Raw genomic sequence first — 25,507 nt, 5'->3', positions numbered from 1 at the left:
AAACTTTCCGTGTTGCATAAAAGCAAAGGTTCCACACCCGACACTTCTCTTGGCTGTGCGGTATCAAAGCAGTGTAAAATTTCTTCCTTAAAAATATAAGAGTCACCATCAAGGCGACGCTGAGCATGACCAATGCACAGAGCCCTACCAAAGCAACAGCAAGAGAAGTCTCACACATGACAACCCGATCACTGTTATATTTATATTTTTAATTATGTGGCTGATCAGAAAATAAGAGAATTGCTCACAAAACGCTGCCCAGCCCTTCTGTCTGCTTTCCCAGTTAACGTAGGCCACAGAAATATTAAACCCTAATGCCAGCCTTGCACTTGTTGTGAATGTTAAAGACCATGACAAACCGGAGTCAATAATGCATCCGATTTGAGCCACAGGAGGCTGAATACCTTCTGTGAGCTGCAGTTATGACCTTACAAAACAACCTCACTTTCCCAAAATTAATAAAAACCTGCAGTGAAGCCAAAATTGAAGCTACGTCTTTTTTTTTTTTTTTTTTTTCCCTGGCAGTTCTTACCTTTTTGTTGTTCTCTTTAATATCTTGAGGATTCAGGGACTTGTAGTCACTGAGGGGGAAAATGGCACAGTGGGTATGTACAGTATTTGATAAAAGCAGCAGTTTTAAAAACAAACCGAATCTAAAAATTTGACATGCAATAATATCATACAGTAACTAGCAATTTCACAGCAATTCAATCAACAAAACTAATAGCGTGGAAAATTAAAGGAATAAATAAATAAATAAACAAACAAGCCCCGATGACATGTTTCATTGCCTGGAGCTTTCCATCTAAAAAAGAAGTTAAGGCAGGGACTGGAGGCTGGCCTTGACAACCAAATTTACCATGGGGTAATCCGTCCTTGTCAGAGTACAAAGAGCTACAGGCTTATTTCTCTCATCTCATTTCAACACTAGCACAATTTTCATAATCATCTTGAAGTCAGTTCTTTGTATAAGATTAGGGAGAAGAAAAAACAAATCACACTGAGGGGAGAAACAATTGTTTAGGCAACAGGGGAGAGCAAAGAGGTCATAAAGTTTGAGCATTCGTCAATCTGTTTTCTTAGAAAGAAGGATTTCTTGTTTAAAACAAAAGGGCAAAACAGTTCAGTACCTGAAACCAACACAGACTCTACTTTTATGGAAACTTATACGTTGCACATTTCTACGAGAGTCGGGTTATGCAGGCAGAAAGTATACAACTTACATTAGATCTGGTCTAAAGTGATGTAGTATTGCACAAAACGACAGTCCGTTTCTCCACGATGTTGTAAAATTGGTGATTTTCACTCCCCTATAGTTTTTTGTAACTTCTTTGCACCACACAAGCAGGGACTGACTAGCGTTTGGCTTTCTCCCCAAAATGGGACTTGGTATTGGGCTTGGCTGCAAAAGAAAAAAGAGAAGAAGATAAAAGAATTTAATGGAAGATGAGAATTAACATTAATTGACCTAACTGGATGATCTGTATCCTTTGATGTGAGGTTAGGTCCTTCACAGCTGTCAGTTTACAATGACTGTAACTTGCAAAAGACACAAATTGCAAGTTATTATCCCCAGTTGTCGCCTTTGGCGCTCGTCTCCGAAGGATGCAGATATACGGGATTCCAGGTCGACACAGCAGAACAGGCCAAGGATTGTACCAGTGGCAACACGGTACTGAAACGCTTAAATCCTTAAAACCTACTCCATCACAGCCTGCGATACACACCCTTGGAAAGCTTTCCCCAAACGCCGTCACGTAAAGGCATCCCCACAAAACCCCTTTGCTCACAGAATCGTATCGGCGGTGGTTTCTACCAAGCATCATCGCCTGCTGCCGACCATTCCCCAAAAAGGTATTTTGTCACCTTCAGGAACAGCCTTGGTAGCACAGGAAAAGAATTGCAAGGGAATACAATGCAAAAGTAACGCTATTGCAGGCATTTGGCGTTTACCACAGAGCTCGGGAGAGAACCCAGTAATTGCAGCTGAGGTTTTCAAGAAACACGCCCTCATTTCACTACAAAAATAGTCACTCTCAAAACTTCTGAGATGTAATTAAATAGAATTATTTGACTGACACAAATCCAAAGTCTGAATTAGAGGAGAAAAGAAAAAAGAGCCCACTCGTTTTCTCAATGGAATCTAATTAAAAGCATATATACACAAACATGCTACTTACGCACCTTATACACAGAGAGTCCCCAAATTAAGATAAAAATAGAGCAAGTAATTTATTATATCACAGCCACTTAAGTTTAACAAGTAAATCCTTTTGGCCATATTACCTATTTGTGAAAGACCAACGATGCCCCCACTTGACTAAAGTATGGCAGTGCTAAGCAATTAGCTGCCAGCGACAAACTGATTTATGGTTTCACTGCTGCTGGGGGAGAGCACTTACAGAACCAGGGAAGTCGTTTTTCATTTGTCTTGACAGTCAGCCCTAAAAAGCTGTTTGATAAACACACCTACCATCAGATGGACGCTCTGCCAACTCGTTTAGAAAGTGCAAAATGTGTACTTTGAAGAAATTTTTCAATAGCAGAACATATGCATACAGTACCTTGTTCGGAAAGTGTAGTTGTTTTTTTTTTTTCTTAATCCTGTCAACGACTCAAATCGGCGTGAACAAATCCTTTAATGATGAGACAAATATCTCTAACTACACTGAATTAACATCTTAACAGGGATATACAAAATAGGGAAGAAGCAGCAATAGACGATAAGCCTTCTGTTTTCCATGCATCAGATTTTAATCAGAATAACAAATATCATTTAGAAGCCTCCAGACAGTTACTCCAGATTCAGAGTGATGCAACAAAGATCAGGTTCGTCTCCATACAAACGTAAGCCACAAAATAATAAATGAATAAATAAATAAATAAACCAGCCTCATATTTAAGTTACAACAGTATTTAAAATATTCCTGATGAGTATATACATATACATAGGTAATACATCTGGGAGAAAATAATTAAAATAGTGCTGTCAAGCTGTGGAAAACTGATATTTTAACCATTTTGTAAGTACAGAGCCACTTCTGTCAAACCAGCACTACTGCACTACTCACCAAATCTGATCAATGTCAGCTATAAAGTCTTAATACTTGTTGTTGAAGCTCTCCACCGAAACCTTAAATGTTCCAGTCACCATTTAAATGCTTTTTAGTTAGCTTTGAAATGGCCTTAGGCAACCTTACCTTTCTAATGCCTTAATTACACACCTAACGAACTGAAAAGGTACTGATTTTAAAACTAGGTTTTAGCGAAGTATAGGCAAAGTCGTTAAATCAATGCATTTTGCTGAATTTAGCATTTTATTTACAAATTGTCCATTTATTAAATCCAGACTACAATCCCTTGAAGGTTTAAAGTTGCAGCTTTTTTTTTTTCCAAAGTTGTACTTCCCTTGAGTTTGATTTTCTCAAAGTACTTTATGCAGAATACGCAAGATTTCAGCATGTGCATAATGTAATTTAGTTTTCCCTTCTCTAGCAGATAAAGCAGAAATTATACACCGCTTTCTCTCCAGATTTTGCACGCCAAGTTTTCCAGATAAAGGTGAAGTTAATATTATGATAACGTTACGCTCTTATTCACCACCTGGGCGAAAGCCTTTGTTATTTCATCTATGATAAAAGCATTCAACCCAAGAAACGCTGGAGATATTTTAATCAGGGCAAAACCGTGCATGAGCACCTGACATTGCTTCAGAAGGGTTAACAAAAGGGGGTTTTAGCTTTGTTTTGTTTGAAATATCATTATGGAAAATATTGCCTTTTGATACCTGGAGGTAACACATATTAGTCCCAGGGTGAGAATAAACCCAAATACCACCAAGCAGCTTTTTCTAACCTATATTAGCTCTGTAAGAATGGTAAGAACTGATCAAATGAAATGAAAAATGAGTTAGCTTTTCCTTCCATCATTCATTAAAGAGCTGACTAAGCAATTGTTCTAAACATCAAGCAGCCACTACTTGTTTTAAGTTCAAAAGCCCAAGTCGCTGAGAACTCATTTGGAAATGCCACTAAAAAAGCATCAGCTATCCACAGCAGACTGCCAGATCCCCTCGCTGATAAGCAGGTTACTGCCTCGAACACCACCAAGTTTGATCTGGCTGGGGATTAACTGCATGGTGAATGCAGAGGTACCAGAGCCGGTCCCTCGCTCGCTAGCTCAGCCCCAGATGCAGCATCATGTGGGTGGATTTACCAGCTGGAGTCAGCATGAGCTTCACGGTATCTTTGTTTCACAGTCAACAGAAGCACCAAAGTCTCTTCACTTCATTCCTCTTTTACATGTCCTGGTAGCTTAATTAATATGTTTTATATCGTATGCATTTTTCCCCTTGGGAAGATTATCCCACTAGACCATTACTGCACATCAACAAGAGGACCAGAGCTTTAAATATCAGGCTGCGCCTCTACATTTCCAAACATTTAAATGATTGGTTTGCTGCTGCCAGGTGCGCTGCTGGTTAGCACAGGAGAACAACCAAGATGGGAACTGACGGTGGGAACACGGGGCTATGAACCAAACCCTCGTACGAGACACGGGGAGCAGCCAGGGTGAAGGTAGCAGGGGCTTGGCTTCAGCAGCTCTCCAGAGTTTGGTGACAGGTAGCATGGCGTGGAGGGGCTTGAAGAGAGCTAGGGGCAGCACCGAAGCCTGGAAGAGAAAGATGCTCAGGAGTCCTGGAAAGGAGCAAGGAAAAAAAAAAGTACATAGTAGCTGTGGGAATCTGGGTGGAAAACTCGTGTGGTTTGAGTTTTATATTAATGAGCACAGCTCCCTAAAGAGGAAAGGAGTTGGGAGAAGAAGCTAGGAAAGGTAATTAAGTGCAGGAGGAGAGGAAGCTGAGATTGAGATAGGGCTGAAAGCAGAGTAGGGAAGACCTGCAAACAACAAACAAGCTATGTTCCTCAAGAAACAAGTACAGGCAACAGTCTCTGCCTTATTTGACTGAGCAAAACAAAAGGGATTTTCCCTTACTCCTATCACAGCTGCAGTGCCATCTAGCTCACTGAAAATTGTGAAACCATTAAAACACGAGATAAGGTAAATGAACGTAACGCACGACTAGGTGAGACAAAGCGTGCAGCACACAGCTGGATGCAGAAAAGGTTTGGCAAACTTGCCTGAACTGAGACTCGGCCTGAAAAACGCCACAAAGTGCAACAGACACAAATCACTTCAATACACTTCAGTCAAACAGATCATTTTACATCATCAGGATTGTACCCAAGGATTTCATTTTTCAGGGCTCTACCCAGAGAAATCGCCTAGCCCAAGAGTATTCTAAAACTGAAGCTGGCTCACTTAATACAAGTTTATGCCTTTGGCAAGGTCTGGCAGAGTCCAACGTGCTCTCAGTTTTGTTTATTTTACGCCGTGGAACAGGCCAGGCTTAAGTCAAAAGCTGATTTTTGACTGATAACAGGACAGAAATAGAATGCGGAAACCCAGCCTGCGAGATAGAATAAAACCTTCTCGTTTATTCCAAAGATGGAAAAACATCCTCACGACCCAGCAATACTGAGATATTCTTTATTTAGGCTAGTTATTTGCTTTTCAAGTTGTAGGTCATTACTATGGGTTCAGTGCCACAACAAAATACAAGTGGCATTGCTTTTTTCTTCTGCTGAGGAAGGTGCACCGCAAGCATTAGAAAATAAATGTTTCCCAGAAACATACCTGACAACACTAACCCAAATCTTTGCCAGGACCATTCTTCTGATTGTGCCCACAGCTGCTGTGGATATGCAGCCAGATATAAACTTATCTTAAAAGCTTTTAATTACCTGACATTTTGCAGGTTTAATTTCGGCACAACCAAGTCACTCCCTGTTCAATCCCAACCTGCACATTCAGACGGCTGCCCGATCCGACACGATGCTCTGGTGGTTGAACCTGGCAAGTTTTGCCAGGTGAAGAGGAAGGTGAAATCCTTGAGACATGCCTCAAGTTTGCTGTCTGCCTTGCAGGTGCAATCAGTTCACCCTATGAGTTTTCCCCTTGTCTGTTAGATATTTTGGGAGCCATGAGGCTGGAAAGAACTTTTCCTAACTGTACCTGGGAAAAGAAAAGGAAAGCAGCAAAGAGTACGTGCTATCTAAAATCCCAGGATATGGAACAAACAGTTTTGTGGACAATGAGAATGGCAAACCTGCACTGTCTGGGAAGGGAAAGAATGTAATCAAAGCTGCCTGGGTGTTCTCTTCTCCTCTTCTGTAGCTTTCTGAATTATGCTGCTTTGCAACAGGTGCTTGCTCACAGCACTACGCCGAGCAGCGATGTGCTGGGGAACAGAACAACTTCCTGCAAATTTTCATCCCCCTTGATTTGCCTCTCCAAATAATTGGAGGGGCAGGGGCCAGCGTTACTTGGTTTTAGTGCTTTCAGTCTGTTTCAGCTGGAGGTGGACGGGCAGTGTGGTCTCATGTCCCAAGCTGCTGGATGTCAGGTTTACCTGAACACTTGGGACCCACCAGGAAGCACACCCAGCCCAGGACCCCAGCACTGTATTACCTCTCCCATGCAGTCACAGCTCCCTCCTGTTTGCCACTCTTCCTTCCTGTTTCTCACCTGAACTTGCATGGTTTGTGCTGTGTACATGGTTGAATCATAGACATAATAGTTGTCCTTCAGCATGCTGTCGCTTCTGGTCCCAGCCTGCAGTGTTTAGCAAGTCCCTCATGCTTGAGTTAGTTTGATCAACACAACTTTTGTTTCTCCTACCCCCAAACAAACATTATGATGGCATTTTTTATTCTAATCATCACTACCAGCTTCTTCTCACGCAGTCCCTATCTATCTCACTGCTCAAGGTCAGAAGTTGATGCTCATTGTATCGTCTTGTTCTTAACTTACATTGCCTGGCATCCAGCTTCGATTAGGGAGTGCAATGCAAGCCCTGCACCGAACACAGAATTCCACCTTCATGTTAGGGCACTCCACAAAGAGTAAATTTACTGACACAAGACAGACTCACGATTGGTATTTTACAAACAGGGAAACAGCCTGAAATTGAATAGTGTGCCTGAGCCAACAAGGAGAATTAGCTATCACAAGAACTCAAAGATGCTTCTCAACATTAATCCAGTGTACATACCCCCAGCATCCCAGCAACACAACTGCTCCTCCTGATCCCGAGGCAGGTGAGAGTGCTCAGAAAAAAAAATAAAATAAAATAAAAAAAAAAAAAACAGCTTCCAGAATCAGACAAGTTAAGATAAAGTTTAAGACCCAGACACCCCAGGGACAGGGACATGCTACTGGCAGCTCAAACACCGGTCCAGGCAGCTCGCATAGCATCGCACACCCGTTCTGTGTCACGAGCTCTGCCCAGGCTCTTTGGAGCATTCCTCCTGCAAAATGAAGCGACCGTCTTCCTTCATATAGACAACCTACAGGCATATCGTGCACAAAAATGGGAGAGATTACAGTAACAGTCCTTTGAATTGCTGGATTTAAGGTAGCCTAAGTATTGAATTTTGTAATTTTTGTAATTATCTGGTAGCCTTCTTTCAGCTTTTGTCTTGACTAGTATTGAAGTAACTTTTCCTTAGCATAATCTTTAACATCAGGGTTTTCAGTGTTCACTGTTGGTGATTAAAAGGATAAAAAAACAAGTAAGTATTCAGGAACTGAACTCTAAACCTTCAGAACCACAAACCACAACACATCACCTACTGGACAATTTCCTCACTCGGGCAACAGGACCCAGAGCCTGTCTGCTCCTGGGAATTAATTAAGAACAAGACAGACAGTTTGTTTCAACCTGAGTAACTACCCACAACTACCTCCCCCTGTGAACGCTCCTCACAGAAAGCAGCAGCACTGCAGAAGAACTCACCAGGTCGAGAAGCCCCAAATTTATTAGCAAGGAGAAGATTATGTTAATTAGCTGGTAAAGGAGAAACCAATCTGAGACAGTGTAATGGATTTGGTTACTTATGTGCAAGTCATTTCACCTGATGGTCAGCACAGCCGAGCAAAGAAAAAAAAAATCACAGCAAGCTCCTCTTCAGATTGAAGCATTATAAAGGATCGGCTGAGGCCTGTCTAGCTTCTCTTCCCTGAGGTCACATAATCTTTGTCCTGAACAGAATGTCTTCAATAAAAAAAAAAAAAAAAGAGGAAAAGGTGTATAATTCATACCACTAAGCTGAATGCTGAGCTCCTTCTCTGATGATTACACACGTTTGTAACGTAACAGCATGAGGAGCTTGCACGCAGAGATGGGGCCTCGTTTTCCTGCTCCAAGACGGGTAATTTCCTTGTGGCCACTTTCCTTTCTCCGGTTGCCCTGGTGGCACACGGGCTGGGGCCTTGGCTCACGGGTAATCTGTGCTGAAAGCCCAGCTGGGCTACCAGGATGCTGCCGGTTCACAGGCCCTGGCACTCGGCCACCACGGGAAGGTGCAGGGTTTCGGGCAGCTCGCCAGAGTTAAGCAACTCAAACCACAGATGAGGAATAGCAATTTTCAAAGCTTTTAACTTTGTTAAATGGGAACTGAACTAGCAAAATGCACCTCCCTGGGCCCAAGGCTATCTCTGCCACATTTCAAAGGCCTGCAGCAAACAATGGAAGTGTTAGAGCTTGTCAGGAAAGGTCACAAGAATCTCTTCTGAAAGAAAGCACAAGGCAAACTAAAAACAAGCAAGCACAAGGCAAAATAAAAATGACAGCCGCTGCCAATTCTTCCCCAAAACAGTGAACTCTTGCTGCTTTTGCAGGAGTTTCTGCTGCTTTGTCTTTTAACACGAGCCATTACACAAATGCAAGTCATTCTCCCACTCTTCTGAACACTTCAACAGACGTCGTTCTTGCAGGCAGCCATCATTACGGTGGCATTGCTCCACAGAACTTTAGAGAAACCTATTTTGTAAACCTACTGCATCATTTGTATTAATGCACAGCCATGCGCAGACTTAGGGAAGCATCAGTTTTTGCCAATGAGAAACCTTTGTTTCAAATACTTGAGAACACAACACATGCCAGATTTGCACAGGTATTCTCTAACAAAGGAAAACAACCTGCCTTTGGAGGGGCTTGGAGCACTCGGTATTCTTGAGTTTGGTTTTGCTGACACAGACACCTGATGTGGTGCCTCGGAAGTCTAGGTAATGCTTCTTAACTGAGGGTGGGAATAAAATAAGCATCTTCCACAAGCTCGACCAAAGTGCTGGAGTCCAGGAACTGAGATCAGGTATAAAGATGGCCAAATATAAATATTTCAAGATAAATAGCCATCTTTATGGCTATTTATAAATATTTCAAGAAAGCTCCTTAGGATTGCTACACGTGAATAGGAATTTAACAGAAACAGGTCAGTTGTAGCCTTGCTAAACCCCCACTTCAGCAGCCCACCTATGGGAACAGTAACAGGATAGAGATTAATTAAAATGTTGCTTCACCACTCAGGGGTAAGGAGCCACACGCAGATGATAAGGAGCCATCTGAAACACTTGACACCTTTTTTTTTTTTTTCTCCAGCAGTCTTTATTCTACAACTCAGATGCAAGTTGGAGACTAGCATTACTAACAGCAGCCACAAAAAGGTCAGATTTCTGCCAGGTGTGGAAACTGTTTCGATAAGCCAGAAGCCTTCAGATCAGCTAAACATGTTTAATGTAATCTCAGGGTACTGGAACAGCCAATCTGAAAGAGCATCTGCAATTAATAATCACTTTGAAAACCTGAAGAAGATGAGTGAGAAACTATACGAGTAGAAAAATACTACATTCCCTTCCAGCCTTTAAAAGCATTAAAAAAAAGAGAGAGAGAGAATTGGAGGAATGCAAACAAACCAATGAGCCAAAGGTGGAACAAATAATTGTTTGTTTGCGTGTGAAGTTAAAGAGGAGACAAGGAACAAACATCAGTTTGTCATCACCAAATCACGACAACCTGTCCGGTTTCCATCTGTCGCGGGGAAGGGAGCAGGGGAGGGGAGCAGCAGCAGGTGACACGCTGTGACTGTAGGTGCCTTCTTCATACTGTCACTCGAGACGTTCACGTGAGGAAGCATGGAAAATGAGGCATGAATGAGACTTGTACAGCACAGGTGCAAAACTGACGGAAAAACAACCAAGACTAGTTTTAAATGATTGTTGGAGTTAGGCATTAAAAGGGGTTCTGCAAGTGTGTTTCTTGGGCTCAGTACTGGAAGTTGGATTTAGGAAGGTGGATGATACACCAGACACAAAGCTGGGATGGACAGCAAATGCAGTAGAATGCTGAGCATATACAAAGGAGAAAAGGTCTGAAGAAAACAAGATGAAATTCAATACAAGTGCAACATAGGAAGGAGCAATCATTTACATAAATGCAGGATGAGGAAGAACTGGTTAGGTAACAGTTCTTGACAAAAGGATGTGGGGGAAACAGTGTATTCAAGCTGAACATAAGTCAACAACATCAGGCTGTTGTGAAAAAGACAAACACCACACTGAGATGTACAGACAGGAATAAAGCTCGCAAGATATGCGGGCACTGCCTCTCCCACTCCATGCAGCATCAATAAAGCCGCAGCTGAACGTTTATGTCCAGTTCCGTGCGACACAGTGCGAGGGAGGTGAGCCCAAAGAGAAATCAGAAAAGAACAGCCCCTGAAGAAAGCTGGAGCTAATTTAGGTCATTTATGGTGAAGAAAAAATGATACAGGAAAGGAACACAGTAAGTCTGCAAGCATGTAAGAGTCTGAAGAAGAAATAAAACCCTTTGCCCTCCACGTCAGTGATTACCAAAAACAATTTACAGGCTTTAATTGCAACAGCTCAGACGTTAGGAGGAGCAGTCTATAAGACAATGTAATGAAGCACTGGAACAGACTGCCTTGGAACGCCGTGAATGCTTTGTTATTGCAGGTCTTTAACAGGCTGAAAAAAATCTTTCCTTTCGCACAGCTCAACTTGCTGTTGGGCAAGCAAAAAGACCTTTTAAGATGCATTTCAGTCCTACCTTCTCTGCATGTCTCAGTTAGATTTAATTGAGCACGTGAAGTTCAATAGTCCCTAACACAAGGCTCTGCTCCAATTGCAGCAAGTCACACAAACACTTTAAAACCTAGGATGTGTTAGCAAGTCCCTTTCGTCTGTAAGAATCACAGTTCAGTTCGAACCCAGGACATCAGTCAGTCAGTAACCACCCGATCACAGTTTGGTGAAATCTGGTGAAATCGGGTGTTTGGGCAAATAGTGAAACCAGAGCGATGCTGGTAACCGAACTGGCCAGATCCGGCTCTCAGTCACAGCACAGATATATATCACAGCCTGGCTCTTCAGCTTCCCCTCCACACAAAATTCAGGATGACAGCGTGTGAAAAATTCCACACCATAACCAGGATGCTTCCTTCTCCCCTTTCCTAAAAAAAAAAAAAAAAAGTGTACAAAATATTATGAAATAACGCAGGTGAAAAATGAAGGAATGGCAGATGTGAGCGTTCTTGGTTCAGCTGCCCAGTGGAACAAGCGTCATTTCAGCAGCGTGCAGGCAGATAGCTATCTTCACCTCGCTGAATAGCACCTTGTGCTGTGAATAGCCCCCACGGAATAACAGCCACTGCTAAGGATTCAATAGCTTAATGAACATAACAAGACCGGCACAATCTGGAGCTTAATTTGCATGCACTTTGAATATTTTTGCTTTATGAGTTTCATTTCAAAATAAAAACACATGTAAAAGTAGCAGCGATTCGAGTGCCACTTGGCTTAACCTATATTTTTCCAGGAATCCTTACACTCTCCAAGTTTGCTAATTGCTAGGACTTGTGCAGCTAAAAGGAAAAATGCATGCTAAAAGAAAATATCCTTTTTGTTTTATAATACATAATTAACACGAGCTTTTCTAGCTTGCACACTGGCAAATTTATCCTCTTGAAAAATACACACATCATTTTCATGCTACAAATTAAATTTGGTGTGGTTATGCTTTTAGCACTCAACAAGTAAAAGCTTGTAAATGAAAAGCTGAAGCAGAAAGGTATGGCAAGTCTCATTTGAGAAATCAAAATCTTCAGAAAACAGGAATTCTCTCCTGCAGAAGTCAACAAAAGCTGCTAATAATTAAATACTGCCGTTGATTAACGCTTTACGCTACTTGTTTATTTGGAAGTCTGTATTTAAGCAGCTCTGTATATAGAAGGACTGAAATCACCGTGCTTCATTCCCATATGATGCCTGGCTAATAACCACACAACAGTTGGAAACTGTCAAAATATTTTACAGCTCAATTGTAATTACCATCCAAGTCTAAGCACGCAGTAATTGGGCGTTAGCCATTTCTAGGGGTGTTACAGCAACATGCAGCAGTCGGCTCTTCTGCGCTTCATTTTTACACATGTAAAACTCCTCAGCGATCCCCAGGATCTACCTCATAAAATTCTGAATGAAATATGTATTAGTACATCATCTGCAGAGAGAGGGGTTTTTCCTTAATGCAATAAACTACTTCGATGTTGTAAACATTTGCCTAACGTTCAGAAGCACCGAGTTTGTTCAGCAGCTATTTTTTCTGATTTGAATTCCCTGAAATAAGAACTAAATTGTCAGACGAATAAAAAAAATAAATGTTTTGACCAAAATATTACACACTAAATATTGAAAGATTTGACAAGCTTATTTTGACTTCAAGAAACCCATTCTGCAGGTGATAAATAGAGAAACCACCCCTATCAGGTGAGGGAGAAGAAGTGCTGCTACGATATGGCGACACGAGGAACTCAAAAGGGTTTTTAACATGTACCATTAGCTACATAACGAGCGTAACGCTCAGTGAGTATTGTATGCAGATGACAGACAGCTCGGTTTTCTTGAACAGACAACTCTACAGGGACTTCTGACTGCTCGGAATTGGTATTTCTATGGGAAGAACAGGGCAGTACCGGAGAGGAGGATTCCTGATTCACTGATCTCTCAACACTCTTCAAATCACGAATCCATTATTTAACTATCACCAACTCTACAGCGACAAGACAGACGACATCGCTGGGTTCCTAATACATTAATATCCGTTGGATTAAGGTCCTTAAGAGATGTTCTGCCTTTGAACTGACAGTTTATGAATGGAAGGAAGAGCTCCATTTTAAGTTATCCTCTGGACTTAATTTATGTGGTTAAGTTAAATAAAATTAAGCGCTCATGAAAGAAAGGCTCTCAAATTGGTCCCGGGATGATGCAATGCTTAACGTGTTTCTGGTATGAGCTGTTCGTGATCCCAAACGCTCATCTGCAGACAGCACCTGGAAACTCCTAGATGGAAAGAGTGCCCCAGAAGACTGCAGTCTTTTGACCAGGAGCACCAGTGCTGTCAGAAGGGGCTTTGGGGAAGGTACCGACAGCTCTCCCTTGGGTTGAGGGAGGCAACAAGATTAATCAGACAACCCTGAGGAGCTACACGGCGAAAGGCTTCAGCCAAATGTCAGCACAAATGCAGAAAACTCAGGCTCGAGCCCTGTACATCATCCTCAGCAAGTCTGATCACGCCCAGGTGTTGCAACGCGCACAGCACTTATCGTTCACGCATCTCAGCCTCCTGCAATGCTTTGCGCTGCACGAGCACCCCGGGATAAGGGGAGGAGGGAAAAGCAGGGAGCCTTACACAGAAATTTCCATGCTTTGGGAAGTGTAAATTAGAGCATTACTACTAGTCTGACAGTAAGTTTGCTAATAAATGTGTAGCAACATTCAGATTGCATAATGAGAGATTAAATGATTATGACAACCGCTGAAATGGGCAGAATCAAGGGAAGCAAAAGCACACGTATGGGAGAGCTCTGGTGACACAGCCAGCTACCTGTAATGCCTGAGCTTCTGCAAATGCACAGAAGCCAACGTGTTTTCCACTTTGTTTCCACTCTAAATAAGCTTCCAGTGGATGTTACAAAGTTCCTTTGAATATTGGGTATTGCTCGCAAGTTAGGTGAACTTTTAAATCTTAGTTACAGGTATCTGTAGGATTCATCACCTTAAAACGTGGGGTTTGCAGATTGCTAGGCAACAGTTTGCAGCAGGAGCATGACCCAAGACATGACTAGGAAAAAAGCAGCCTGACATTGCTTGAATAATATCCACCTTGCCTTTAAAACTCTGCAGGAGAGGAGTTCAAAGAGCAGTTTTGCCTACAGTTACAATAAAATTTACAGACTACTCAAATAGAAGCGCTAGTGGGAGAACGAGGAGTTGATCCGTACACAGTGTGCATGTTACTTTCAGTCACAGTTTAGTTTCTCAACAAGTTACATTCACAAAGTCTTCTGGCATATGTAAATACTTTTTGCAAAGTCCTTTTGCAACAATTTTTACGATCTCCTCTTTATAAAACCTTGGCAGCATGAGTACTGCTCCTGTTTCACAGCTGTACTCTATTTTGAGCTCTGCAGTGCCTCCTGTAAGACCTGCAGGGAAGGCCACTGGATTCCCAGAGGACAAGGTTAGGTGGAGAAGCCCCAGCTCCTGACACCTTGCAGCTGCCTGCTGTCGTAGGGAACGCTACCCCTGCCCATGTGCTATGGGACACTCCAGAGATCTCCCCCGTACCTCGAATCATAGGCAAGCAATACAGTTGTAATCCATGTAACTAGGAGAAGAGGTCAAAAGAGACTTTGTTCCAGAGTCTAATGCAAACAATGTTTTTCTTTTTGGTTTCAGTCATGGCCAAACTCAAAAAAGCTACTGTATTTTTCAAACGGCTCCCCAGCGGACATGTTTTGTCCAGCAGGATTCACCTGGCTGAGGCTCCACACGGAGCTCATCGCTGTCTGGAGATGAAATTGTCAATAGTACATCTCCAAAACGTATATACTGGTTGGTCTGTCTTTCTCTACTCTTCTCCATTGTATTAGGCATGAAATATTAGTGAAGCGACTGTCTCAAGATGCGGTGAAAGTGAGACAAGTGGAAATGCAGAGCAAAAGCCCATGTCATCTGTGCACAACAAAATACCCAGCACGCAGAAGTTCAAGGAATACATTTCAATTGTTTGTGGACTACTCACACCACTTGATTCCTCAAAACAAAAATAGAAGTTAAAATAAAAATAAAAACATCCTTTCTTGAAAGACTGAAGTGCACTGATGCAAATCATTTCATGTCCCAAACATACTGCTAGTCCCATTTGTTGGATGAGTTCGCAGACTCTTTAAATACTTGTGAAAAAGACAGATAGTGTTTGTGATCAACAAGAAGTATTTGTAAACAGATCAACTGCATGTCTAAGAAGACCAGAAATGGGAAAAAAAAAAAAAAGTACAGAAACTTGGAAGCTCTCCTTGGAATTATTTTCTGATTATTTGCCATTACTCATATCTATGTTGTGTTCTGGTTCTACATTTAAATTACATAAATATAGAGAGATAACTCACTAAAATAAAGCCTAATTTTAGTAGGCTTTTTTTTTTTTTTTTTAAGTCTAATATTGTTGCTCGGTAAAAAGTAAAAACAGTTAAATGCATTGAAAAAACAAAACAATTAAAAATATTTATTAATATTCCATTAGCCTTTGAACTACAATGTAGAAGGTCTGTGGTCACAGTTAGAAGAATCATCGAAAGAATGATCGGTATGCTACAGTTTTATACTCAAGCTTACAGACTGAGTTTTGGTCTACACTCTAGAGTCTCAAGCCAAAGGATAAAGTCATATTATGTTACTGGGTTCCTGCTGTCAATGAAAATCATGACAGACTATCTATGTCTAGCACCAGGTGGTACTCCAGAATAGATATATAGATATATATATATATATATATATAGATAGATAGATATATATATATATGGCTGGTAACTGAAAAAAATAATAATATGGCAATATTGGGCTATTTTTCTTTATAAATATTTCAGATGGTGTAATGTTTTAGGATACCTTTAAAGCATGATTGGCTGAGTTGGATTTCAAAGACATATTTATACTGAAGCAAGCCAGGAAACACCACCCTTGAAAAAGCCTGAAGAAGAGGAAGACATCCTTGTCTCAGAGGCACTGATGAAGCCAGAGAGAACAGAGATTTTGGCTGGCCCACCGAAAGTAAAGAGACTGGACCCTGACTTGTTTATTGTCCTTTAAAGCTACAAAAGACAATTAAGGAACCAGAAGCTGCTCTTTCCATACTCATCGAAATTTGGATGAGAGATTTCACTGGCCAGGAACTTGATTCAGGACCGGCTAAAGGACTTCAGCTTCCCAGCCGCCTTCAGTGGATGAGGCACTAATTTTCATGAACAAGTACAAAAGGCCAGCTGTCTAACAGTCACTGACAAATTGTTATTTCACCATTTATTTCAAGTTGTTGCTCTCGTGAATAGGAGAGCTTTTCACACAACCGTGCGTGCACCATCGTGGCCAGCAGTTACATACACGTTTGTGAGCTCCACGCACGGGCCTGTGCCTGTCCCTGCGGTAAGGCCACGGGAGAAGAAAGGACACTTTCTACAACTACAAGTGGGCACAAAGCCACTCGAATTGAACAGCAGACATACACGCTCTTGGCTTGCATATGAATTTGTTTGTAGTCCTAAAATTAAACACCACAACATCTTCACTGAGGTAACAAAAATTTCTGATGAAGCCTCTGGCGCATGGAGCTGCATCAAGATACTCGGTATCAGATCACTAATTTTTTTCCTTCTTATTTTTTTTAGTGTCTGTTGGAAGAGTCTCCTTTTTTGGGTATGGGAGACATGTTAGCATTACTGAGTTCACAGCAGCGTGCCAGTAGCTAGGGGGTAGCCCACAGCTCTGCTCTAAATCAGCACGGGAAGAGGCAGAATAAGCTGCATTAGGTGTTTTACCATGCTACATACTCTGAATCCCAATGATTTTTCTACAGAGAGAAACTGCCCTCTCCACAGCGCAGCTCTCTTTAAAGTGTAATGTAGGCATTTAATCAGTGGGTGTTTCAATCAAGCTCTTAAACGTTACAGTTGATCTTCTAATATATGAAGCCAACCAATATTTTTTGTAACATTTCCAACGTGATTTCCTTAATGATTTTAGTTTCTAGCTAGCTCCTTTAAAGCCCTTTCGCTGAGCTAGAGCGCATGATTTCCCTCACACTTTAAAGGCTTTTCCCATGCATGCTTTTCAAAGCTGATTTGTCTGAATTATACATATGAACTATATTTAAAATTTGTGCATTATTCATTACTACAGACTATGAAGTATCATTTAGGGATTAACACCCCTGTCTACTAAAGTGCAGAATAGCTCGTCAACAATGAAACCAAGTGAGTTTCCAAGAAGCAGTTGTATTTTAAAAAGGTAACCAAATACTAGCATAAAGGTACAAAAATATTTCTCTAAATCTACCAAGAAGAAGTATAGGTATGTCCTATGTCCACTTTATCTAAGAGGCGCAGAACTGCTTGAGATATGTCAGAAAGAGTTCTTGCTTTCTGTATGTTATAGCCATTTTTTCTTTTTCTAAGTCTATATAGAGAGTGCTTGCACTGGTTGCATTTTGAGATCCATCTGCATGTTTCTGCATAGGATAAATCAAATTAAAAAAATACTAGCAGGATTTGGATTTTGTTTTTGGAATGCCTATTTCTCCAGAGAAACATCTCCATACTCCATCTATGTAGATGAAAATAACTCAAAAAAAAAAACAAAAACTCATGGATCTAAGATACGTTACACACAAAACAACCCTCAGATAGCTGATAGAGCGATAGACACAGAGAACAGATAGTTCTTCTGAAAGAGTAAAAAAAAATATTTATAAGGAGGCAGTGAGTTTAAAAAAAATACAGGCAGCCTGACTTCAGCAAAACCCAGATCACTCAGTTCCTCTGGATTATCTTCTATTTATTTTCTTTTCTCTTATGCAGTTAATTTTTATTTTATTTTTTTAGGAAATTGTTGTTTTTTTTTCCCCTTTTTTTTGTCACCACAGACACTCCCTTTAGGCAACCGTGCATCAACAATCCTCCCACGTTCAAAGTCGGCTACATCTGTTGCTCTTTCCTATTGTTGAAAATTCCTGCCTTAATCCTATTTGACTTTATTCATGCAAAGGTCATCCTGAATTCAACAAATGGAGGAGCGATAGCAAGCACACTGTTGAACATGGCTAAAAAATGCTGTTGTAGAACATGCAGCTAGTGTGCCGGCACTATCTCAGAAGTGCTTGGTTTATTATGCAGGCTCCTAGTCCTCAGAGCTGTGTTGCAATATGAATTGGTAACATATTTCTTCTAGCATCTCAGGAATACACCAATTTCTTTCTAACTGCCTTGATTCTTTCTACTTAAAAAGATTTGCTCTTACCTCATATTTGCTAGTGGGGATGGGTACAACATACGTGTGTAATATTTGACTGTGTCGCACTCCCTAGGGCTCAGCTTCTGGCATATATGGCTTCCCTGTTTCTCCTGGTTTTTACTTCTCAGCATATCCAGCTTCGCAAATCAATCCTATTTAATTAACTGCCCATCTGAAATTAACAACGGTCACTGTTTTAAATAAATAAGACAAAATCTCTGCCTTTTACAAAGCAGGGAAAAACAGCTAACACTAACCCCTCATTTTAGAGCCACCACTGTACAGCAGATCTGTTCACAGCAGCTGTCTATTTTGCTTTTAGGCTCACTTTTCGTCCCCAGCAACAAAAAAAATAGAAGCATTCTGGCTGAGAACCGTGATTTATTCTTATGCATAAGTATCTGACCAAACCAAAGAAAGATTAGCAGGAACAGTGAATTAGCAGCTAAACCAAAGTTAACTATCAGGCTGATTTATGAAGTGAAGATAATTATTTTTGTAATATGTCCATAACTCATCATGACAGAAGCAAAGGAATATTTATTCATACTCTCTTATTTCCAAGTTGAGGTGCTTGCCAGCCAAGATGAACCAAACCCGCCCTTGAGGCAACCAGAGAAAACAGGCTATTGTTAGTCTAGTTCCTTAACAGAATGCTTTGCTGAGGGCCTGAAAGAGCTTAGAGCCTACTGAAGATTTTAACAATCTGAAACAGTTCCACAACAAAGTCTGATGTAAGAGCTAAAAGTTAAATGCTACAGCAACATCAGCTTACTCCAGTTGTATTTAGCTGCTCATTAGCTTGTAAGGGAACACTTGAAAGAATCAAGTTTTCCATTGAGAAGTTGTTCAGTACTCTGCTTGTTAAAGAGCCTGATGAAAAGGTGTAAAAACTCAAGAGAAAAACAAGAGGTTTTATCAGACTTTTATGATTTTGAGGATTTTGGTTTTGATGGTTGCTTCAAAGATGTCTTACTTGAGGAGAAGCATCCCTTCTTCCTTTTTACCTTTTAAAAATCAAAGCGTCACCAAAACAGGAGTCGCGGTCTGTAAAGCCAAGCATGCAAATCAAAGCCTTCCCCATCCTTCGAGAACGTTTGGCTGAACGGCAGCAAGGTGCTTGGTTACCCTCGGCGCCTGCTCCAGCAGCCAGCCGCTGGCCTCGCACCACCTGCTGCCTCCTCCCAGGTACCTGCCAGCACAGGAGTCCCAGCAAACAACTTCAGGAAAATAAAAGGCCTTCATCACGGATAAGGATTTTCAGATTACACGTCCCAGAAGCTAGCCCAGGTTTTACTTTGAGCTGTTTTTCAAACGCTTTGGCAGGCTGCCTCCCCTGGCCAATGGTGCTTGCACCTCATCTGGCTTGAGCTCTGCCAGAGAGATGAGCAGCGCCACGAAAGCACTGCCCTTTAGGAACGTGAGCACTCGAGAAACCTGAACACTCCCAACAGCTCCTAACTTCCTTCTTGCATTTACACACCTTAACGATATTTAAATGGCCAATTTCGGGCAAGTAACTTCAGTACCTCCGTGTCCCACAGAAAGTGGCAGAATGAGGCTCTTCATCTCTCTCTCTCTCAGACTCACAATATTTGATTCAGGTCTTAAGGCAGGAAGGGACAGCCCAGGACAGGCAGCATGGGCATTCCCACAGTTCAAAGGCGACAGAAGCGGATGGCCATCCCTTCTCTGACTACAGCAGCCCGTGGTAAGGACCTCCCGCCCATTTGAAGAACCTTGCACTTGCTGGTAAGGCAGACTGGTGAGCAAGTTGGACTCATTCAAGGAAATTCAAAGGTTTTTATAACTCATCATATACATTTACATGGGAAACATTGAATGGATTCTAGCCTTAGTGCCTTTCCTTGAATAAAACTCCCCTTCACCTCGTCACAGAGCCAGAGATGGATTTTCTTCCCACAGAATGGGACACAGTTTTACATTTCCAAGATGAAATAAAACATATAAAACTACAGCCGTTACTTGTCTAAAAGACCCTATTTTTCCACAAAAGGTGAAACAACATTTTATGAAGATGACAAATTTAAGTGCTGTGATTTGTAAATACGAATTATATTTACAAATATGAGAAGTAAGGCTTTGAATGTCATAGCACTGGTTAAATTACCAAACATTATTTGCAAAGACATTTTTTGCAGAATTGCTAACTGGTCCAGTCCAGAACTGCTGCAGGCACTACCAATGTTTCCATCCATTTCAATGGGAGCTACATTGCCCCAGTAAGGCAGAAATACCTTAAAGAGCAATTATGAAAATTGCAGAAGGAGCCATGTGTTTATCATCCTGCAAATTATGTATATTAATCTGCAATTAAAATGCTTTTTCTAGGGCAGCCCTGGAGACCTGGTTTCTGCATCCCCACTACTAATAAGGATGTAAAGAAAACTGAAACACTTCAGTAGCAGCACTTAATGTTGCTAAATCAAAGATCAGAAGTTGGGATATTACAAAATTATAGTTATGTATTCAACATTAATTGGCACCCTTTGTATACCTGCAGCTTGATACAATCTTTAGGAGCATTTCTTTCCCTAGACTTGTCCCTTACAGACAAGGCACAACGACCACCCTGAATGGGACTGCCCACCGTTCCTATTGTTTCCGCATTATTAGTTGTTTGTCCTCATGCTTCATCTGCTGCACGCTCCCCAGACCTTGAACTGAACACAGTATCATTAATCTCATCAAAGGGCTTTTCTACAGCCTCCATCTTCGTGCTATTTTAACCTAGAAGATTAAACATTTAATTTTCCAGACATCCTCGTGAGGTAACAGTCCCGTCCATTTAACCAAAGGAAATGCAAGGTCCACAAAAAAGACAGCTCCAAATCATTGGAAGCTTTTGAGCCCTGAGTCTGAGGCACCTGAGAGCCAACCTCACAGGGAGCTGCTGGTTTTATCACACTTGGTGTGTACTCTTTCAGCGGCACTGCGCCTGAGTCAAGCCCATAACTCAGCTAATTTATCATATCTGTATCAAGCTGGGAACTTAAAAATAACACCACAGTCCAAAAATTTGGTTCAAGAGATTAGCTTAGCACCACATATGGTATCCCTGAGGAAGGAAAGGATAATACGGACTGCTCCCAGACAGCATTTAGTTGCCTTACTTGTCGGTGAAAGCTGTGCCTTTCCGCTGGCCCTTGGTGCAAGCAGCGCGCAACCCGGCCTAGTTCCCTGGGTCACAGCACGCACGGTGCTGCACAAGTCACGAGCGCTGCACAAGGGATGCATGTGGCAACTGGTCTCCAGCTACACAACGCTCTGGTTTCTTGCTACGTGTGCTCTGAAACGGGACAAGGGGAGAAGTGCAGGGCTGAGGCTGGAAGGAGCTCAAGCTCTGCTTCCTGGCAGTATGAGGACAAGTACCACTGTATCAGCAGAGCCTGCAGCTGCTGTGAATGACAACTGCCCCAGACCAGCACTTCGCTGGGACACCCAGGATCGGCTTTACAGTACCAGTTTTTACCAAATTGCTAACTGATGAGGTAGAGCAAAGAAGGGGATCCTCATTTTGCTGACAAACTGTCACTGTTCTTACTCCTCTATATCCAGGACTCCTACTTGTGCAGCCACACCTGCGTGTTCCATCTTATCATGGCTCTGCTCTAGGTCATGCACGCAAAAAGAGTCCATCAATATTCAGGGACAGTCCATCTCACCAGCTTTAAATGCCTGTCAATTAGTTGTCCAGGTTTAACTTACCTAAAATCTTTTGTAGCCAGTGGAGAGAAGCAGACACCTCTAGGAACTGAGTATTTGAGGCAGGTGGGTGACTCACTCTCAAAAATGGATCCATTTTATTAAGGTCCAGTCCCGGGAACTTACACAAGCAGTCGATAGAACTGCTAACTGCTCCTGCATATTATCAAAACACACTCTGTTTTCTCTACAAAATGCATTATATTTGTAGCACTTGTACCTTTCTTGGTGCTACAGAGAGGTGCATTCATCTTCAGTCACCACAATTCCAAGATAAAAAGCAGGCTGAAGAATACCATGGAATGAAAACTCCTTTTCCTCAGAAAGACACTTCTGTAAAAGTCACTTTTTAATAGCCCACACTCGAAGTTCAGTTTCAAACCTTCAGACTGTATTTATTTTAGATTCCTTTGCTTTCAACAGGATTATTTTCTTCTTCTTACAAATACGGACTATGAATAAACTCACTTTGTGTCGCATTTGTGATGTGAACAAGTTGCTTCCTGGCAGTATGAGGACAAGTAACACTGTATCAGCAGAGCCTGCAGCTGCTGTGAATGACAACTGCCCCAGACCAGCACTTCGCTGGGACACCCAGGATAGGCTTTACAGTCCAGTGATGACCGTGCTGCCACCGAAAGGAACTGTCCTGCTGGGTTCCCAGGTCAATGGTGTGTTTGGTGTGTTCCTGGTACTCACATGACCCCCGATCACAGCTGGTGCTGGCACAAGGTGGAGCAGAGAAGGTGGGAACGTGAAAGGTCAGGACAGGGGCTGATCACAATGCAAAACCCAAGTAAGCATTAGGTGAGAGTAGGATATTCTTTAGCCTATAACTTCAACAAAACAGAAAAATACGACACTTGTACTGGAAGCGAAGAGAAAGTTCACTCCTTATTCTAACAAGGTTGCTTTATCTCCAAACATTAGTTAATAGTAAGCAACACAGAAAAAGCTCATAGCTAGTCAAGTTGACAAACAGCATTTAAAAATCATACAAACAGTAATACGAGATTGTTTAAGTATGGTATAAAAAAGGAAGCCTCTTTTAGTAACACTTGAGACCCTGCAAGTTTAACGAATTGTCTGTGCTTCAACACGATTATCTCACTGTCTCTCTGTTCACTTTACCTGTGAGGCTTTTTTCCTATTAAAAGATAAATTGTCTTAGGGCTGTAACCAAAGACAGATTTTCTCTGAGTGCCTTTTTTTGCACAACTTCCTAACAGCAGATATCTCAAAATTCTCAAAATTCTGCCCACTACCTCCTGAGTCCTCCCTGGGCTTGATGAACTACCTGCAGAGGAAGTAACAAAGATCTCATGCAAATCTGCTGCATGATTCCTTTGCAGCTAATGTGAAGCTGGAAAGGAGCAAACTCATTAAAGAAGGTGTTACAGAAGGTCGGGGAGTGCTGATGTGAACGCGTAACGGAGATACTTTTGATACAGAGAACAATAAGATACTTCCTTAATCTACCACTTGCAATTTAATGTAATTTCTCTGCCTGGCAGCATCACTGTATCTGTGTCTTGAGATGAGCTCTTCCTACTGTTCAGTCACATAAGGTTGATAGTGTTGAGGTAAATATAAGAAGTGAACAACCAGGAACAGCAAGCATCTCTGAGAGCTTGGAGAGTACCACGTGGTACTACATCCAGTGCTATTTCACTCCCCTTCCACTAAACAACTGAAAAGTCTTCTGTTTAATTTTTATGTAAGCATTTATTCTGCCTTGAACTACTGGTTTCTCCTTGTTCCCCTGAAAAGTACCTGGGAACTCCTCTTCTCTCCTAAGGAAGTAATTCTCACCTGCTCCTCCCCCTGACAGTTTGAAGGATAACCTGCCTATCAGACAGAAAGCTTTGCGAATAAAAGATGCCTGGGTAGACAATGGATTACAAAGGATACTGGATGGAGATGGGTTACTATATGCGATGCAGAAAAAGGATTCTGTACTTTGGATTACAGCACACCACATTTCCTACAAACATGTTTCATTAGAGCTTAAACCAGCTAGCTCGGCTGGCACAAGAGAACTGGCTACCACTGGCCATACAAAACACACATTTTGGTTTAAACAAGAATAAAGGAGTTTAAACAATGATGGTGACAACCAGAAATGTTATTATTGGCTTTGGACTACGATGTGAATGTGTATTCTTCTTTCTTGCCAATGTAAAAGGTCATCAACAAGCTCTTGTCTACAGGCACCAAAATCATTGCCTATCATGACTATCAGCAACACTGTGACTTTCATAAAGGTCAATATGGTGTCTGCATTAATAGGACAGCCAGACCTATTTATTACCCTGTCTTGCAGTTAGATACTTTTACCAAGTGCTAAGTGTAACTCAAAAACCAGCTATATCACCCCAGAACAAGTTCAAAAAGCATCCTGTGGTCTGATACACATCCCACGTCTGTTCACATTACCATTTATTGTCAGAGAAATGCTTATCACAAAGACTGGAGTAGAGGAGTTTTATTTACTGAGATATATTCTGGGTAGCCTGAGAGGGGGCTGTGAGATGGAGATCTCTGAGAGCAACCAGGGCTGGTGCTACCAACGAGTCCACACACCTGCTCTGCCAAGTTTGTACCTAGGACTGATGAACATAGGTTTCCAAACCCTGCAGACAGGACATCAGAACAAGCTGGATTCCCCACAGCTAACGTAACTGTTGCTTTTCAGTAGTTTCGTGACAACCGCAGTATCCAAAACCCAAGGACTTGGGATTCATGGCCATCAACGGGGTCTGAACCTTGGCTGCAGCCTGGCACAACCAAACCACCATGTAATAAGAAAAACCTTCCTGGGAATGGTTTCCTGAAGGGAAGGGCATGTGCTAGCTGTTGAAAAAGCAATGCCGACCTACTGCAGGAGCTAATGTTCTTCAACATGTAAAAGTAACTCCATGGTTGAGGGCGATTATCTAGTAAATAATTAGTAAAACCTCCCACATAAACATGGTCGCGTTCCTGCCCCCTTATTCTGATAAAAGGATCAAAACGCATGGCTTTGAGACACGTGGTGTATCCTACAGACCCAATTGTAACTCTTGAGCTGATGCCTGGATCTCACCTCCAGTAAGCTCAGCATAACCCGGGTACAATAAGAGATGAGACCACAGTTCAACCAGTTGAAGTCTGAATTTTTTAATCTGCTAGGGCCATGACAGGCACTGGTATGCACGCTATGCCTTGGTTTGATGAAGGGGAACCACTGGCACAGACACTAGCTTTTGAGCCTGAAAGAAGTTCAACTTTTTTTCCCCAAAATCAACAGCAAGAAGAACAAATTCAGTCTCCATCACCCTTGCAAAAGGCAGAACCTTGTTATCCAAACCGTGTGGAGAGCAGTGACATCGGTACGGCGCTAACAAGCCCAACAAGCCCAATTCAGTTTGGCTTGACAGCACTGGAGCAGACTGATGACTAAGAAACTTAATTACAGTTTCACAGTGCATTTGTCAGACTCATCTAAATATAGCTGGCACACTGTAGTCTTCAAGCC

At 41.8% G+C, this 25,507-nt stretch overlaps 1 protein-coding gene across 14 annotated transcripts in view; it reads right to left on the bottom strand.

The window, feature by feature from the left end:
- Positions 1–25,507, bottom strand: part of EHBP1 (EH domain binding protein 1) — a 208,428-nt gene that overhangs the window by 77,530 nt on the left and 105,391 nt on the right. For all 14 annotated transcript variants that reach the window (XR_004749520.1, XM_035322052.1, XM_035322061.1 and 11 more), the window contains 2 exons: positions 1,224–1,402; positions 533–581 (listed from right to left, as the gene is read on the bottom strand). Coding sequence is in view for 13 of the 14 variants with exons in the window: in XM_035322052.1 (XP_035177943.1) it covers positions 533–581; positions 1,224–1,402 (228 nt within the window). In the remaining variant the exon portion in view is untranslated. The remainder of the gene's footprint in view (positions 1–532; positions 582–1,223; positions 1,403–25,507) is intronic.

The sequence above is a fragment of the Oxyura jamaicensis genome, chromosome 3, assembly GCF_011077185.1.
Source record: "Oxyura jamaicensis isolate SHBP4307 breed ruddy duck chromosome 3, BPBGC_Ojam_1.0, whole genome shotgun sequence".
Classification (NCBI taxonomy): domain Eukaryota; kingdom Metazoa; phylum Chordata; class Aves; order Anseriformes; family Anatidae; genus Oxyura; species Oxyura jamaicensis.
This window is presented reverse-complemented; position numbering and strand designations above follow the sequence as displayed.